An 18,929-nucleotide genomic window follows, 5' to 3' on the forward strand; every position below is an offset into this window, starting at 1 on the left:
TCACACACATCTACAACCCGGCAGGACAGAAGATCTACACAATCAGCACAGTTTCAAAATGGACATAGATTGATAGATAGTATAAGATTCTACCTCAACAAGGAAACTATCACATTTTTATAGTTTCCTTGGGTTTGAGCCCTAATTAGTTGAATGGCATAATACACAGATCACTGGGGTCCTGTGGGGCCCTTGAGGGTAATCCAGCCAGAAATTTTTGATGCAGGTCAAAGGGTCAACAGTGCGTTCCAATCCCCATACTACCATACTATATAGTGTGCCAGAAAAATATTTAGTATGTCCAAATAAATAGTATGTCAAATGCAGTATGCCAAAAATACCAGGATGTTCTACTACATCCAGTTAGATTTTGCAGTATGCAAGCCAGCATGCTTTTCTGGCCTCTGTGCAGCTGACAATACATCGAATCAGCTGTCAGATGCCTCAACGATGAACGACAGCGCATTAAGGTGACTGATGACCCGTCGATTAGTAATAATAGGAATATAGATTGTTTAATTGAATAAAATAATTATAATATAAACGACAGCAAAAGGCCATAAGTATTAAATAGCAATGACAGAGAAAAAGTATAGCCTGTGTAATGTTACTGTCATAAATATAATATGTTTAGTTTAGTTTAGTTTAGTTATTTAAGAAGGGACAGTGCAAATTAATGAATACACATGGTATAAAAATGCCAGAATTAGCCAAAAGACTATATTTCATCTGTAGTCCCTTGGCCAGGATGTTACACAAGGCTACCTAAAATACAACAAACCACAAAACAAAAACAACACACACAAAACAAGAAAAAGTGAGAGAGAAAAAAGAAAACAGGACATACAATATAAAAGACCTTGAACACATCAACGAGACATGATTTTCACATGATTTTTAGTAACAAGAATGGAATGATCGTGAAATTTGTGATTCAGTGCTAAAACTTGAGGTAAAGTCGACGCAATATAAAAGAAAATACAATTTTTAAAAGCACTAAAGACAGTAGTGACATGTTTCCATATAGAACAATATTGCAACACCAGCAGCAGCAGAAAAGAGTTAAGTGCATGTATGTATTAATCATCCATTGTTTTAATTGGTTACTGAAAGATATATAGACTAAGTGTTAAGTTCTCTGATACGAATCTAGAATCTACAATCAACAGCAGTACATAGGCTACTTTTTAAAGGCAGCTGCAGCACCTACTAAAAGTAAAAAGACAAAGTATGCACCCCAGGTCTGCCTGTTCACACTGAGCCTGTTCTGGGTGTCATGTCAGTGTCTGGCCACAGGAGGGCGCTTCATCCGCACAGGAGACTCCGTGTGCAACACTAAAAGTCTTCCCCTGGCGGTGTAGGAAACAGCAGAGAGGCGGCAGGTTGGTGTCAGTGTCCATAATGTCGGGCAGAAAGCCCCGGTTTGTGGCAAACCCACTGGAGTCTGCGATCACCACACCGAGCGAGAAGATACTGAAAGAATGCCACGGTTTATATGTCGACAGCGAAAACGGTAAATAATCAATAACCTGAATTAATACGAGTCAACGGTGCAGCCAAGTTAGGACCGTAAGAGCCGAGACAAGCAGGCACAGTTGTGATGTTATGTAACTTTGTGTTTAGCGGGACTGAAGTTTGTGGTGAGGTTAAAACTAAAACGCTGCTCGGTGAGTGTGTAAAGTGTGTGTGGTGTGCAGCAGCTATCTGTCAGTGTCACACATGACATTGAACACTGGTGAGGCTCCTCTGCAGCGCCTATCAGCCAATAACCTGTCAGGGCTCATCACGTACACTGTTACATTTGTGTTTTAAACATGAGGACAGCGCACTTTAACACAGCCTACTGTAATACACTGTATAATGAGCTGCTCTGCACAGAGGGAGTGGTCCTGGTAAATATCTGGAGAACTGTGTTGCCCATATAATCCTGTTGCAGTGTGTAGCTAAGCTGTGCAGACTTTTCTCTTATTCATACTTCATGTGAAAGCTATTGTGGCCTGCCTGAATTATTACAGTATAATTGGTATTTCTGGTATAATAGAGGAGACAGAAACAGGAACTGGTTCACTTCACTAACTTGTTATAGATTTACAGAGAACCAGAGACCATCTTGTGATGGGATCATTCCAGCCATGACACAGCAATCCACAACTTGAGCATGGGTCAAGTGAGGGGGCAAATGGCCCCTTATCTTCTCTGCTCCCCTACTTCTTACACCCTTGCTTGGACCGCACCCATCGTTAAACTCAGCCTTCATTTTGAGCTTAGCTATTGGTGCTTTCCATTTGAATTGGGAAGTTGGAATAATGAGGGACTGTGCATCAGTATTAAACAGTCAAAATATGAGTAGACAGTAAATTTTAAGTTTTGGTCCTGTGCTCAATTTATATTAATGTTTGCAGTTGTTAACACTGAATTGCTCAATAATTTCTGAGGAAGTTTCTTGGAAGGAATTAAGTAATTTGGTACCAATTAAAAGGCCAATGGCCCCTCTCATGGACGGCACACAACTTAAAACTCTGTCTCCATTTTGATCTCAACAATTGGAGTGTTCCATTTGATTTCATTAGCACTTCTGTCTTACTTGTGTCTCACTACAACAGTCATACACACAGTCCTGACCAACTTTTATCTGTGGACATGTTGCTGCAGTGTTTGTATGTGCAACACGTAATGTGATGTAATCCTAAACTGGCCAGAGCCAACCCCACTGTGAAATAATGGTTTTCCATCTTGTTTAACTGGAATGCGGTCAACTCGGGTGTGACGTCATTCCCAGCTCCAGCTTCTGACTTCCAAGGTTAATGGAGGGCAGCATATACATCTGTAATGTTTTGTGACTGCATCTTGCACGGTTGTGACAAAATCGTGTTGACAAAAATCTGTATACAGACAGACAGTCAGACATATAAACACCTTACAAAATACTTAAAAGGCTTCTGTGGTAGTACCCACTACAATTGGTGTCACTGGGACCATGTTTTGCCATTATAACACAAACACACACAATCTGAAAACAATACCAGCCGCCATGTTGTCATGACTGGTAATAATGAGGTTCTGTGTGTCAGTATAAAACAGAGAAATAAGACTAGGAAGTAAATTTGAGCTTTTGTTCCTGTGCGCAGTTTATTACAATGTTTCCAGTTTTAAACTGAATTCTTTAATAATTTCAGAGTAAGTTTCTTGGAAGGCAATAAGTAATGTGGTACCAATTAAAGGATAAGTAGGATTTTTTTAGTGATTATTTAGTGATTATTAATGATTATTTTCATCATTGATTAACTTGCTGATTATTTTCTAATTAATCAATTGATTGTTAGTCTATTAAATGACCAAAAATGTAAGAGAAAAACAACTAACCACCTTGTCTGTAAATGTTGTCTTTGAATCGTCTTTAAATGTCTGAACATTTGTTGTGTTTAAATTTCTTAAAACATGGTCTTTAAATGCCTTGTTTTGTCTGTCCAGCAGCTCAAAACTCAAAGATGTTCATTGCCAGGTTATGATGATATATGACAAATAGAAAGCAGCAAATTGTCATATAAAATATATAATTTGTTTTTTTTGTTTTTTTACTTTTTTTGCTGAGAAAATTATTTAAATGACCAATTACCTCGTCTTTTCTACCTTAATTAGTTTGGAAGAAAAGCTCTGTTTATACCCATGTTAATATGTATTCAATTTTATTTTTCATTATAACAAACTATATTTCTCATCTGTAATATATTTTATGCTAACCTGTGGACAAATCTGACATTTTTGCACGTTCGGCTAATGAGACCGAACATTTATTTATAAAAAGGGGTTTTCATCATTTCAGGATCACCCTGTTCACACTCACACTTCTCCACACATTCAGTTGTGATGCCACTGTAATTGCCGCATGCCCTGCGTACTCTGTGTGTATGTACATGTGTCTGTGTGTTTTCAGGCCTGGTGAAGATTGCCAGCAGCCTCGGAGTGCGGCTTCTACCTCCCAGAAAGAAGATCATTGTGATGATAATGGGGAACCACTCTGCAGGGAAGAGCTCCTTCATTAACTGGTAATATGTCTTATTGTTGATGGGATCTTACGGAACAGTTTGGCTTCACACGCTGTGCTCCATGTGTGAATGAAGAGTTTGGTGACGAGCGACACAGAAATATCATCTCACGTGACTTTATGGTGTGAATGCTGTTTGGCAGTTTTGCCACAGGAAATGTGGATCTGTTGGATTTACAGAATTAACAGTGACAACAGAGTTTAGTTTGTTTTCCAGTTGGGTAAAAACTTCTGACAGAATGAAGCTATGGAAAAGAAAACGGGAGAAAAAAATGAGCTTATTTCCCTGGTTTAACTCTTTTTTTTTTCTTTTTTTTTTTTTACCATTTTCAGCAAATTCTCATTGAACATTTGGGGTGGATGAGACGCATAAAAATTCTCTTTCATATAATTTGATGTCTTCATAACCATATATACTGTTATTATAAGAAAATGTTTTTAGAAACTGTAGATACCCATTTGTTCCAAATTTATATTTCTGGCTAATACAACTGAAAAATCCAGGTACTTCCCCACATTAATCTTAACATGCTGTAAATTCAATATTTCCACCAAACAGTCCTGCTCATTGATCACTAATTGATAGTAATATTTCCCACAATAGCCTAATAAAACTTAAGAAGTGTGGGTATATGGACCACTCCCCTGTTAATAAAGGAGAACACCACCTGAACTACGAATTCCAGTGTGTTATTTCCATGGCCGTAGAAAGTTAAATCAATATTTGTGAACATGAGCTGCTCTCTCTCAAAGCCAGAAACCTGTGATGTCATCAAGTGTAAAGTCTGGAGCTTCTCCATAGACGATGAATAGGGCCCACAGAATGTATGTTGTTTTTTTTAATACCCAACTGATCTTTTTTCTATTGTAGTGTGCTCATCTCTGAGACAGAAAATGTACCCATATACTCAGAACAATCCCCTGAGTGCTCTCAGTGTCATCTATAACATCTTTCCCAATTCATTGTCTGTGGAGCAGCGCCAGTCTTTATACCCGATGACATCACAGATTTGAGGTTTAGCACTCTAGATTTTGGATTTGGGAGAGAGTTGTTCATGTTCAGTAACTTTTTTGGACTATTTTAGACCATAGGAATAACATGTATGAATTTTGAAAATAGTCGTAGTTTCCCTTTAATGCCATATAATACCAATGATCTTTTAGATCAGGGTGCAAAGTTTATTTTCTTTATCAATAAATTTTGCCTTAATGTTCTCATTTAATAATTCCGCCTATAAAATATCAGAGAATAGTGAAAAAATCACCTTCACATGTTCCCAGAGCTCAAGGTGACATCTTCCATAAAGCTTTTTTAGTTTAATAAACTATCTAAAACCTTAAGTTATTCCATACGTGACAAAAGAAGCAGCACGTTTGGCATTTTTGCTGGAAAAATAATTGAAACAACTAATCATTTAAAAAAATGTTGCCAATTAACTCTCCATCCAGATGATTAAATTGTTCTGTTTAAAAATTGTGACATCTTAGAGCCCTACTGTAGTGTCTATGTGAGGGTCTGAAAACTCTGTTACAGCTGAAATGTTCCCCTCAGCTAATTCAGGAATGTGTTGTGAAGAGCGCAGCTGTCAATCATGCTAATGCTCGCTGACCTCACATGTTTTGGCGTGGGGGGCGGGGGGCTCTCTTGGGTCTGTTGGTGTTTTTAGCTAATGTGTGTTTAAGGGTGAGACTTAACAGCAATGGCAATATTAGATAAGTTACAGCAGACTCTCTGTGCCCATTGATGTAACATTATGTCATTTACAGAGCTGCTGTTAGATTGGTTTAAGCAGTAATTTGGGGATTCGTCCTGGCTGGAAGCAACAGTTTTCACTGTTATGATTAACATCTGTAATATTTGCATGAGGTTAAAAAAAGCGTGTTGCTCTCCGACTTTATGCAAATATTACAGATTTAATCTTAATATTTCTCACATTTATTATTAATAGGAAGAACTGTTGGATTTTAAAGCATTAGAGTATAAGAGGAAGTTTTATCAGCTTGTCTGCACATTTTAATGAGCCGTATCCTTTTTTACATTGTGTAGTTTATCGTCTGACCTCCTGAGGTGTTAATTCATAACAACAACACTGATGACAGGTTCACATCCCACCTCCTACAGTCCTCTAACATGTAAACTGCCCTTTTATACAGGCACCAGGCTAGTTTATAGGAATCCGTGCTGAAATGATCAAACAATTAACTGATCAGATGATAGACAGAAAATAAATTGACAAAATGCCCAACACACTCACTTGTCCCAGCCTCTTTAATTTGAGTATTTGCAACTTACCTGCTTTGGATAATGTAAATTAAATATTTTTAAATTGTATCTGTTCATTAGACAAAATAAATAACATGACATTTTCTGACATTTAAAATTGATGCATTGTAAAAAAAATAAATAAATAAAAATGATACACTACTTGTTAAGTAGCTGCAGCTATCATACAGTATAAAGTGTTGTATGTCCTGTGCATTGATAAATGCAAAATCAAAAATAAGATTTCTTTTTTTTTTGATGAATTCAATGCCCATTTCTGTCATTGCAGGTATGTCGAAGAGCACATCCAGAAAACAGGCGTCGCCATTGAAACGCAGGGGTTTACGTTCATCACAAGTGGTCGCAAAAGAGAATCATTGACGGTAAGAACAGGCATGAAGACAAGAATTTACAGCGCTCCTGCAGAAGAATTTAATGTATATAAACTCTGGTGGAAGGTACCAACTAATGCTTGAAAAGAGAACCATAATAAATTCAACCAACTTTGTGCTGCATGCTTCATTTTAATGCTTTTATAATTTATTTCTAGGTCTTATTGGTGTTTGTTAATTAAAAGTATTTAACAGTACTTACTTTTTAATTAACAGCGTTTCATAATCAGACAGTACAGTTCTGTGGGTGAGGGTTTTCTAACTTTAGTTATGGGAGCTGAAGCTGCAGCTGCTTATAAAGGTTGATGAAGTGATACATTTGATGTCAGCTTGTACGGAGGGGCACTCCTTTAGTCAGTGGTGATTTCTCATTCTGTATGCTGCTCCAATGAGGGGCTTTGTTGTAAAGACACACACACACACACACACACACACACACACACACACACACACACACACACAGAGGATGCCTCTTTGCAGCATATAAACAGGCTCGGGAGACACCTGTCTTTCCGTCTTCTCTCATCCTTTGCCTCTCTGCTCACATCCTGCTGTGGTGAAGGTGATGAAGATGAATAATATATTTGCAGCGCAGGACTGCAGAGTGGAAGGATTATCTCCTATGTACAGAAAAAGCTTAAAGCGAGCGTGCCGAGCTGCAGCGGCTGGTGAAAAAAGACTGAGTACGAAGTACCAAGAAGAGAGAGGACTCTGTTGTAGCGGGTCTGAAGCTCAGACGAAATGCAGATCAATATTTGTCTGATCAGGTTATTTCTCACGTTGTGCTTTTAACTCTTTCACAGGGGAATGCAACGCTACATCTCTACCCTCACTTTCGTCCACTCCTGGAGTTCAAAGGTAAGCCTTTTCTTCTTGTTTTAGCACCAGTAAGTTATAAAGGGTGTCTAAAAAGTGCACTATTTTAAGTATTTCACATGGTTGTACCTAAAATAACAACATGCCTCTCCACTGTGCTAATCCTTCACTGATATCCATTTATATGTTCTTAAATGAACCATTATGTTTAAATCCTGCACTGTTTTTAATGAGATGCATCATGTAACGGAGATATTTCTAAATATCATGCATAATGTTAACAGTTTAGTTAATGTTTTACGTGTTCCTTGTGAGGATAATCTCTTAAATCTTGTGGCGTTGCATCTCTCTGCCTTTGATACTGAAACTAGCGTAAAATGTGCGATGATAAGATCAGCACTGCAGTCGTGGTGCACAACACATGCTCATTAACTTTGAGTGTGATGCCTGAAATTTAAATTAATGTCATCACCTTTGTAGTGTGTGCAGGGCAGAAATACATATGATTGTGTCTTTTTATTGATCTGTTTTTTTTCCTCGGCTGACATCACGATGGAAACCATCAGAGAGCGAACAGAGAGGATGAAGTGTTAACATTTACTGGAACAGCAGTAGGAATAGTGAGCAGGAGATGAATGTAATTAGGAGCTGCAGCCAGAGATTGGCTCCTTTGAGGTTTAAGATAGCGCTCTGCTGTGTGGCCCATGAATATTTCTTACTGGAAAGTTAATCTAAGCATACGTTATAGACTGGGCTCAAGTTCAAAAGTTGAGTTTTGAAACATTAAAACATTTCATCCACTAAAATTCTGGCTGTTTAATCCTGTGTGTTGCTCATGAAATTTAACTGTGTTGCTAACATGTTTCTGGTTTCCACATGGTAGATTCTGGTGATTTGAGTTGAGGTGCTTCACCTTGATGACTCAACGCTGAGTCATATCTTTGACGTATTAAGTTTTCTTTATAAATCAGTCCACACTCCTTTCCCCCCTCTCATTACATTTGTGCAGTTTGTTTCTGAGATATGGGAGTCGAGATTACACTCACACTGAAGAAAGAGACGTAATTAGTGGCATATTGTTTTGGGACAATCGGACTCAGCTCTGTGTGCGTCAGTAGTGGTCTCTGGATGTTGAGGTGGTCGTGCAGAAAGTCAGGGTGTGCCTGCTGTCTGAGTGGGAGCATCAGTGCGGAGGGTGGTGGTGGGGGAGGGTGGTAATGTATGTGCATGCGTTTGATAGTGAGTGCGTGGAGAGTGAGGGTTCACTGGGTGCGGACCGGAGCGCTCACGGTATGGCTTGTGAGTCACACGCCCCATCGACAGCAGTGCAGCGGAGTCAGGAGGAGCTGCTGAGAAATGTCACAGCCATTAGAGACGGCACAGCCCCAGCAGCAGCAGCAGCAGCAGCAGCTCCACTCCGCAGGCCCCGAGCAACACCAACGATCTGCTGCTGGAATACAAGCAGGCTTTTTATTTGAACTTCACCGCCGCCTCTGGAAATACACTATATCAGGCGTTTGTTTACCTGTCACAGCGACTGAGGATGACTCATCAGAAAAGCACCATATATCCTTATGTGGGAGTAGCTGCTGGTTATACAGTTTGCTCTCCTTTGGGGTGTGCTTAGAGATACTTCTCGATGTTGTTTTAGACTTACATAAAGGATGTTTAACTCTGTCTTTCTGTCTTTGTCTTATCAACCTGTTGTCAAGAGTTTAAAATACTGCATGGGACTGTTTTCGTCACACGTCAGGTGGTTCTATATTGTTAGATTTTTGGCCGTGTTGTTTACTCATTTTCTTAAGATATATTTGCACTGCGTCTTGTTTGACCTGTTTAGTCCAACAAGTTCTTTTTTAGTCTTGGTCGATGCAGCATTATTGCAGCCTTTGCCCTTTTCCTCGTGCACAGGATCTCCAGTGTAGCCTTCTCAGTTACAGTCACTTGAGGAACTTAGCACCCATCGGCGAGTATTGCCCTCATTTCCTTTTCACCTTTCAACAGACTCAGAGGACTTTCTTCAGCTGGAGTGGATGGATATATCTGCATCAAGGCTATTTGATTCACTTATTCTTACTTTAATAATTTCTGTTTTTGTCGTTGTAGTAATGGAAAGGTGCATGCATGTGTAAGGGAAGTATAGACCAGCAGCCTTACAGAGATCTAAAGTAAAGCTACTTGATAGTATCTGCATGTATATGATGTTTTTCCTGTGAGAGCAGCAGTCATCCTGTCACCTTGTCCGCGACAATAATGGCTCAATATAGCGAGGCTGTGGGAATACTCTTCTAAGACGTGTGATAGGAGGCAGATGCATTGATACTGTGGCCATGCTGATGTAAGAGAAACATAAGGGAATGCTAATGTGCCACAGCAGCAGTGGCCCTGCTCGCTGCAGCACAAGGATGGGATTTGTACTGGCTGTTAACACCTGCCTCTTCCTATGAAACAGCCTCAGTATCATCCCAGGCCTCTGTGTGTGTGTGTGTAGAGGGAGGATGGGGTGCTGGGTGTGGGTGGGCTTTATTTTGTCAATAGTGTCTAAATAGTGATCCTGTTCTGGTGCTCAGGGTCGGGGTTTAAAGGGCGACTCGTGTGGTGGTTGTGGAGTATCGTAACCTCACAGCGCGTTGCCTCACAGTCGTTCTTCACTGGCTAGCTTTATGTCCCACGCCCCACACTAAAGCTGCCAGTTGAAGAGCTGTTGTGTGTAACCATGACAACAGACCGCTCCGCAGAGGGGACGGAGAGAAAACTGAGACCTAACGAATGTTTTCTTGTGTTAAAATTGAAGTTTGACCCCCGAGGGTGTGGCCGCTGTTTTGAGTTCGACCCTGAATTTATTGATGTTTGTTTCTCTCAGATTGTGTTGATGCATGTTTACAGCTAACATCTGTATCCAGATCGCCCTGTACCTTTTTTCAGTTCAATTACAAATGCACATTTCTTGCTAATGCAAACCTGCAAGCACCAGAAGTTGACTGCTTCTTGATCTTTTGTGTCACTGCTGGCCTCCCTCAGGTTTCCAAGTATTGACCGCACTGCGGCTTCCACCAGCACATAATAATATAGTCATTAGAGGTGACAGCTTCCTGCAGGGACTCCACTTTTTATTTATCGTCTTTGTTACTATGAAATTATCCTGAAGGAAGCACCTGTACACACACTGCGTTTGTTTATTCCAGGTGTTACAGACTATCTGTGTGCTGAGATCTCCACCTCCAAGCAGAAGAAGTTCAGTCTGGTGACATTTGTGGACACACCTGGTTTGGTGGACGGAGACATGGTCTACCCTTTTGATGTCAACAGCGCCATCACCTGGATGGGTATGTCTTCGCAGCTGTAAGGTTTACTACCCACTCTAAAGCTGCTGGGATTCTCTAATGGATGTTTTTATTGTTTGTTGTGTGTGTGCAGGAGAACAGGCCGATCTTATATTTGTGTTCTTCGACCCGATGGGCCAGGCGCTCTGCAAACGCACACTCAACATTGTGGAGAAGCTGAATGAGAAATGCAGAGACAAACTGTTTTTCTACCTCAGCAAGGCCGATGAAGCTGGGAGGGAAACAGACAGACAGGTGAGTTTACTTATGGCTGTTAGAAGGTTTATGACTGATTTGATCTCAAGGAAGTCAACTTAAATCTAATAAATTTGCTTCTTTCTGCAGAGGGTGATGATGCAGATAGTCCAGGAGCTGTGCCGTCGTCCAGGTCTCAACAAATGTGGTTTTGAGATGCCTACAATATACATCCCCAACCCACAAAGGGTAAGACTGTTTGCTAGCTGCATGTCCTGTATGTTCTCTGCCAGTTAACAGTGTCATTTTAACATTTTTTAAAAACTTAAGTCAAAATCTGCATGATTTTAGTTTCAGCTTTTAATTTTACAAAGTGAAAACAGCAATAACCATCTGACACTTCTCCTCAAAGTGTGACATATTTCCCGGTGAAACAGAATATTTGAACGGTGTCAGAGACCATTGATGAACTGAGACAGCTCACTTTACCTTTATTTCATGAACCTGTGTCACATGGGTTTCATCACTGCCCCGCCCCTTTAGTAGACTAGGAGCGGTCTTGAGTCCATTAATTTTAATGGGAAAAGTGAATCTGAGCACAAATGATTTTTTTTTTTTTTAATCACGTACTCATCAAAGTAAACATTGGACCCAGTTTTCACAAGCCACATATCTCCAGAACATGCTGAAACTAAAATGGCATATTTTAGAAAGACATATCAGGAGAAAATTAACTTTGTTCGAGACATGTCACACTCTCACAAGATCTAGCACCACAGAATATCTTCTCCCTGTTGGGGCTAAACTGTCTGGTTTCACTGCGCTGCTGCTGTCATCATCCAACCAGAGAAATATAAATATAAATAGATTTATAATAATACATACTATTTAACTGTTTTCAGAGGGGGAACAGAGAACATTATTAGATGATCTAATTCTGGGTTAATTTCAGATATGAAGCAGCAGATAAATAAGGAGCAAACATGAAATTTGTACTGTGCTGTATTGTTTTGAATCTGCTTTCATCCATTTACACAACATTTACAACGCTTCCAAACGAGGTGGATGGATGAAGGGGTGAGGAGACCACACTCACTTAGGAGACTGAGATGTGTACCTTTTAATACCATTGGTAAAGCTCGTAATGTGTTATATTTTGTTATAGAGCATCTTTAGCAGTGTACAGTTACAAGACGGATTCAAATCCATAGCAACTGATTGGACCACTAAAAAGTGGGCGGGCTCAGAGTCAAGCATATTATTGAGATACAGATCAGGAGGAGGGTGAAGGAGAGATGAATTAGACCTTTGCTACATTGGAAATGAAAACAAAGATTTTGCCCACTGATATCCAAACACACATCTCTCTCTCTTCCTCTCCACATTGCTCTTTTAGCTACTACAACCAACCAGACACAGTTTGCTACGACCCACACACACTATTTTATGACCGGTGTGGCTAGTTATTCACCCAAAGTTTTGTTTGATTGGATGTACTTTTGTTAGCGCCCCTGAATGCGGGATGAGTCATCAGGCATTTGAAATTGGAAGAGGAAAGACAGGGATTCTGATGTAAAAATACAGATTTTTTGGCATATAATTAAAGATAATTGATGAATACAGGGACTCAGAATTAAAGCTGGGAAAATGTATATTTCATTTCACTGGGTCTTTAATCTTGCTGTGTCCCCCCTCACCAGAATGGAACTGTCTCTGATGTTTTTCTTTAACAGATCTCAGATCAGGTCCGATCTTTGGTCAGGATTTAAAGCTCCCTGCAATCCGTGGGGGTTGAACAGCCATTGATTATCCTTGAATGTAAATTTTCCACTCCTGGTTTCCTGGTGGCCCTTGATGGCTGGAACAGTATGATTCATTTTGCGATATAATGACTGAGAGAGTTATCTATTCTTGGGGGAGGGTAGAGGGACAAGGGTTGTAAACCATGGTCTTTGATCAGCCACCTTTGACAATGGCGGCTCGAGTCCTGAGTTACTGCTGCACCATCTTGTGATCTACAACCACAAAGCTCCACTCTGCACCAGAGATTTGTGCGCACCTCCCCACCTCCAATTTATTTTCGCTGAGCAAGTGTAGCTTCACTTCCTGCGAAGTGCACACGGCTGTCTGTCAAAATACCCCCAGGATTCGTTCTGTCTTTGAGATGCACAGCTGTAACACTTTTGTATAATTATTCAAAAGCAGATGCAATAACGAGCCTCTGTGTTGTTTAGCCGAGCCGCTGTGAGAACCAGATCGATGGGGTGTGTCAGACCATCGAGAAAACTATCAACCAGGCCGTTCAGAAGACTTTGGATCAGCTGGAGAAAGACTGTGACCTTATTTGTTCCACCATCAGCAGCAGACTGGAGAAGGACAGGTTCGACCTCTCACCCTACAGCACACCATGTGTTAAATTTAATTTACCCTAATGCAAAAGGTGGCATCTCAGAGCAAATAAACCTTATCATGTGCATACGGAAGAGATAAGAGTCACCCAATATTATTATCTGCTGCAGAAAATGTGATATTAAAACCAGATTTTCTCTGTGTGCACGCAGGGCTGATGCGACTCACAACAAAAGCGTCCGTCTTCACTCGTTCTTGTGTGGCGCTCTGGGTATTTTCCTTCCTGTCCTCTTCATCCTCAGTTTCGTCATGCAAACCCTCTCCAAAGAGCAGCTGGATGAGCTGTTGGGTGAAGGGGTGGCCTGGACGCTCTCCATCTTCACAGTAAGACTTGAGAATCATGCTGGTGATATTTGAACAATAAAACTGAACTAAAATATAATTTAATTCCATATTTTGCACTTTGTTCTCAAGGCGTACATGTTTATCTGAGTGTCTTTTCAACGTGTGTCCAACAGGGAATAGTGATGTATTTATGGGACTGGATACCAGAAGATGGACAAGTTGTGGTTGTCATCATTTTTGGAGCTTTTTGTTATCTCCTGCTTTACCTAGCAAAGCATTTTGCAGGGTGAGTGTTACAAATACACATTACAAACACACTGTATACACACATGTAGACCTGAAACAGTTACAAAGGTGTACTATGCAGGATTGTTGATTACTGTTTGAAAACATGGGCCAGCAAAACTGAAAGTAAAAGCCAACCCCAGATTCACACGTTTCACCGCGCTATACTTTTTTTTACCTTTTTTTTTTTTTTTTGCTGCCTATGGTCTACTACCTTTTTATTAAGCCTCGACATCACTTGAGTGCTGTGGGGGTATATACCTATAAACATCCCAAGCACAAATCTCATTAATTAATTAATTAGTCTGTCAACAGAAACTTTATCTGCATCTATCTTGATTAATAAATTGATTAAATAAGTAAAAGGCCCAAAATGAACTGATTTCATCTTCTCAATGGTGAGAAACTAAATTTATTTAAGTTTTGAACTGTTCATTGGGCAAAACAATAAACTCAAAGACGCCATTTTGGGGTTTAGGAAGTTCTGATGGACATTGTTCACTATTTTCTGATATTTTTTGGAACAAACAATTAAAGGACCAATAAGCGAAATCGTTTCACCGCTAGGTTCGCTGTTGTGCACTGCCTGTAGAGCAAAACAAAGTGTGTCATGAGCCACTCCTCCCTCTACCTCTGCTCTCCAACCCGGGCGGGCTCATGGTCTCACGGAGAAGAGTTGGAACGTTAGCATGGCAGCCCATTAGTGCTAACATCCCCACGCTTCTCCGCCAGGTTCAGTGAGTCGGAGCCGAGAAGCGTGGGGACGTTAGCGTTAGCACTAGTTGGCTGCCATGCTAACGTTCCGGGAGCCTGCTTCTCGGCTCCGGCGAGCTCTAGCGTGGGGACGTTAGCGTTAGCACCAGTCGACTGCCATGCTAACATTCCGGGAGCCTGCTTAAGCGTGGGGACGTTAGCGTTAGCACTAGTCGGCTGCCATGCTAACGTTCCAACTCTTCTCCGTGAGCCCAGAAGAGAGGAATGTTAGCGTTAGCTCCCCAGAGTTAGCACTAGAGCTACTACGGCTACTGGAGTAGCTTGCGGCTATGGAGNGCTAGCTCCGAGTCAGATTGTAGCCCCTTTAGCTCTTGCAGTGCTCTCCACCTTGGAAATGCAAGGCCAATGTTAATCCGAGTTCTGTCCCTTTCTTTATCCGACAACTTCTTTGCCAACAACAGTTGTTTCTTTAGAGGTAATGTCAGATCCTGGTTGTCTTCAGGTGGACGTTCCGTTCATTTCATTTCGAAAATACGCACTGCCATTGCTCACTGGCTGTAGCCTTTTATAGGGAGGGAGGGCCAAGGGCTCCCGGAGGGGGGGATTCACATGAACGTACATGAACGCGCAGCCAGACCGGCTTGTAAACAATGGGCTGGAGATCAACACAGACAGAGGGTGTGTGAGGTCATGCTATACTCACTGCAAACTCTGAATCCATCGCAATAGTTCAGCATATTTACTTATATATAAACGGAAGTCGGAAGTCGGAAATGGAAGTTCGCCTCCTCCGCCCAAATCAAACCGGAATGCCAAAAAATCGGGGGTCTGCCCCCAGAGGCTGTATCGCTGTCTGCCGGAAGTCAGACACCGAATACAGCCGATGCGTTCCGAGAATGCATTAAACATATACACAATCTCACACACATACACACAGACACACAAACACAGGAAGTGATTATTGAAATTCTGAGCATACATTGTTGTGCTGTTCTTTATTCTCAGCCGAGGGAATAAGACGTTGACAAAGAAGGAGAAGAGGACAATGGCTGAATACAGTGACTATATCCAGGATATCGTCAAAGCAAAGAAGGTAAGATTCTGTTTTGTGCCGTGTCTAGTACAAAAGGTTTTTTTTTTTTGTGATTCCTGAATCAATTTTTTTATTCCTGAATTTTTGAAATGATTTTTTTGATATTCAGTTTTAAATTAAACTAGTGCTTGGTCTGTTAGCTCAATGCTAAAACATAATGGGGATTGTCAATAACACACAAATTAACATTATGCTCGCCATAATATTATCTCATCAAACAATCCATTTTACTGCACACGCTTAACATACGACATGTGTGCTCATACTTACAGACACATATTTCCTGTGCTCTGTGGAAATGACCTGATAGCTGCTGACTTCACATTTCTAACCCAATCTTCTACTCTGCTGAAACACTCCACTGAGCAGCTACAGCACCCACAAAGGGTCAAAGTCAAATTCAAATTTCCCACTGGGTTTAAAAATACAGCAAACACTAGATGGAGAAATTGCATGCCAGAAGAGGGTAGCACATACACAGTATATATATTTAGATTTTCTAAAAAAAAATAAAAAAAAATCTGTGACTTTTAGTCAAGACTGGGTTTTTGAAAGGGCAGTTTTAAAATTCAGTTTCATATGTGAAGGATGTTAATTTAAGGGTGCATATTTGTGCTGTGTGTAGTTTTCATGGGCTCTATTCAGTTTAGCCCGATATTTAATTTTATTTATTATTTTCTTAAGGCATTAGCTCGGTGTGCAGAAACAGCTAAATGTAGTAGTTTACTTCAAATTTTTTTATTTACCACTTTCATATAGCATCATAGATGCTACTGAAATAAAAGTCAGAAAGACTGACTGACATGTGATATACACTGTTTTTGGAAATATGCCTCATGATATACAGTAAATGATTCAACCTTTCCTGTTGGGTAGGTTAAAAAAGCAAACATAAAGCGCAATAAAAAGTAATATCAAATCACAATACATAAAATTGCACTTCATATAGTATCAGCACCCAAGTTTCAGGAGGTAAGCATATTATCTCAGCCATAGTAATTACTGTGTGTAATGCAGACAGCGTCCTTAATAACACACAGAAAAAATTATTACCTAACTCTGCAGCGCTAGAGAGATTTTTTTGCTTCTCTTGGTTAATTGTTTTGAATTTACAGCCCACAGCTGCACTGCTAACACTTCACCACAACAACTATATAAAGTGCTAATGTGTCAGCTGGTATCATTTTTTTTATGTTGGATTGCATGCTGCACTATTTATTGTCAGTCCCTTGTGAAAGGCAAATTAAACCCAGCACAGGAATGGCAAACTCATTAGCAATGAAATCTACTATATAGAGAGGTCAATACAGAATGTGATTAAATTAAATGACTGTTGCAGGAAAAAAAAAGAAAGCAGACCAGAACCTGTCCCAGAATTTCATGTATATATCACAGCTTCACTGCATGTTTTAATGAACTCAATTTCATTTGTCAAATTTGAACCATCAGAATCTCACACAGTTAATTTTACTCCACAGGGTAAATTGTATGAATGGTACCTTCAGCAGTGCGCCGCAGAATATGACCTCTGACCTCGGGTCAGCTGAAGATGGATTTCACATGTGTGTCGGCATATTGCTACAAGATTTTTGTGAAAATTGGCGCGTCTGCCAAGGGGCATCATTTAGTGTTCATAAAGGAATCAGTGGGACTTTTTTAAGCAGATGATCATCCACCAAATGATCAGGTTTTTCTAATTTCAGTCAGGCTAGTATAACGTCTCAATGCAGCAGCTATCACTGCCAGTATGCATCATCTCAAGAGCTTCAATTAAAGATTAATATGAAGTGCCTTTATAAGTCAGTGCAGGAGAGTCTGTGATTATAATCGTTTGATAAAAGCACATCTCATAATGTGAATTCATTTTTCTCAGTTTTTGTACTACATAAAAATTAATGTCAGAATGAAGTGTTTACAAATTTTTCTCAATTTTGTTATAAGTAATTTGCAGCTGCCTCCTGCCAGCAAAAAATGTTTGTATGATGTCCTCTGTAAAGCCTGTTCTCAGTGTTGTCATGTAGTTCTCAACTCTCACAGCACCGTCCTGAAGTCTGTCATGTCGTCTCTATAAGGTCCCAGAATGTCCTGCACTTATGTTTCACTGTTAGCAATAACCAATGCTGTGATAACTCTTGGGCATTATGGTCGCACATTTTATCAACTATTTTCATACCAGTAAAGCTGCAAGCTTTCTCCTGCCTCCAAAGGTTTTGACTGCCCAACTGTTAGACGTTTGTTCTGTTGTGGGATTTGTCCAGACATCAGATATTTTTATAAATGATTCATTATCATGTGATAGTATTTTACATAAACCATAGTCAGAGCCTGTGGTATGAGAGCAGTATACTAAAACTGGTGAGTAGTGATGTCACTGCACTGATGGTATCTCCCAGTTCAATGGTTCCCAACTGGTCCAGCCACAGGGTCCAGATTTCTCCTTAGTCATCACTTCAAGGTCCACACAGTTTATTACATTCAGCAACATACTTGCGTTTGGCCATGTCATTGAGCTAGTTGCTGTCTCTGTCAAATAGTTGTTCGTTAGTCACTCACTCTAGCAAACAGCACTTCAGAATAAAAACTCTGTGCGGAAATTCCCTGTACTTCATAATAAAGTGCTTTTTACAAGCTTAACACATTTGCAAGTCACTTTTGGTCCATTCGAAATGGACCTGTGACCCACCAGTTGGGAATCACTGTCCTAGTTGTTAAAGAGCGCTGAACCCTTCATGTTGTTTATTGATCTGTGTGACTGTATGACAACACCATGTAATGCCTTCACTCCAGTGTTTGTAGATATATTTATTCATCTTCAAGGTGCTTTTTACCCAAATAATGTAGAAAAACCTCTACGGGCTGTTTGCAATATCATTGTGAACACTGTTGTATTGTGTGTGTACTCCTCCTTGTTCAGGAAAAATCTTGTTTTTCTGGGATAAGTCATTTATAAATTTGTGAAACTTGCGTGTGACTTTATCTGTTCTGTCATTTTTCCAAATTTGACTAGAATGTTTTTTTAGTAATCCCAAAATGAAACTTTTAAACCTTCAAACTATGCTCTGTCACTTCCTGGAGTTATTAAACATTTTCTACCGACTTTGACTCTACT

General features: G+C 40.1%; 1 protein-coding gene across 1 annotated transcript; it reads left to right on the forward strand.

The window, feature by feature from the left end:
* Positions 1 to 1,350: 1,350 nt before the first annotated feature.
* On the forward strand, positions 1,351 to 18,914 carry si:dkey-98f17.5 (uncharacterized protein LOC569123 homolog). The gene is made up of 12 exons (XM_050051799.1): positions 1,351 to 1,513; positions 3,935 to 4,046; positions 6,598 to 6,691; positions 7,504 to 7,558; positions 10,702 to 10,842; positions 10,934 to 11,094; positions 11,185 to 11,283; positions 13,269 to 13,414; positions 13,596 to 13,767; positions 13,902 to 14,014; positions 15,733 to 15,820; positions 17,299 to 18,914. The coding sequence occupies exons 1-12, from the start codon at positions 1,402 to 1,404 to the stop codon at positions 17,350 to 17,352; spliced, it is 1,347 nt and encodes a 448-aa protein (XP_049907756.1). The 5' UTR covers positions 1,351 to 1,401; the 3' UTR covers positions 17,353 to 18,914.
* Positions 18,915 to 18,929: the final 15 nt, after the last annotated feature.

This window comes from Epinephelus moara, chromosome 8 (assembly GCF_006386435.1).
Source record: "Epinephelus moara isolate mb chromosome 8, YSFRI_EMoa_1.0, whole genome shotgun sequence".
Taxonomy (NCBI): Eukaryota; Metazoa; Chordata; class Actinopteri; order Perciformes; family Serranidae; genus Epinephelus; species Epinephelus moara.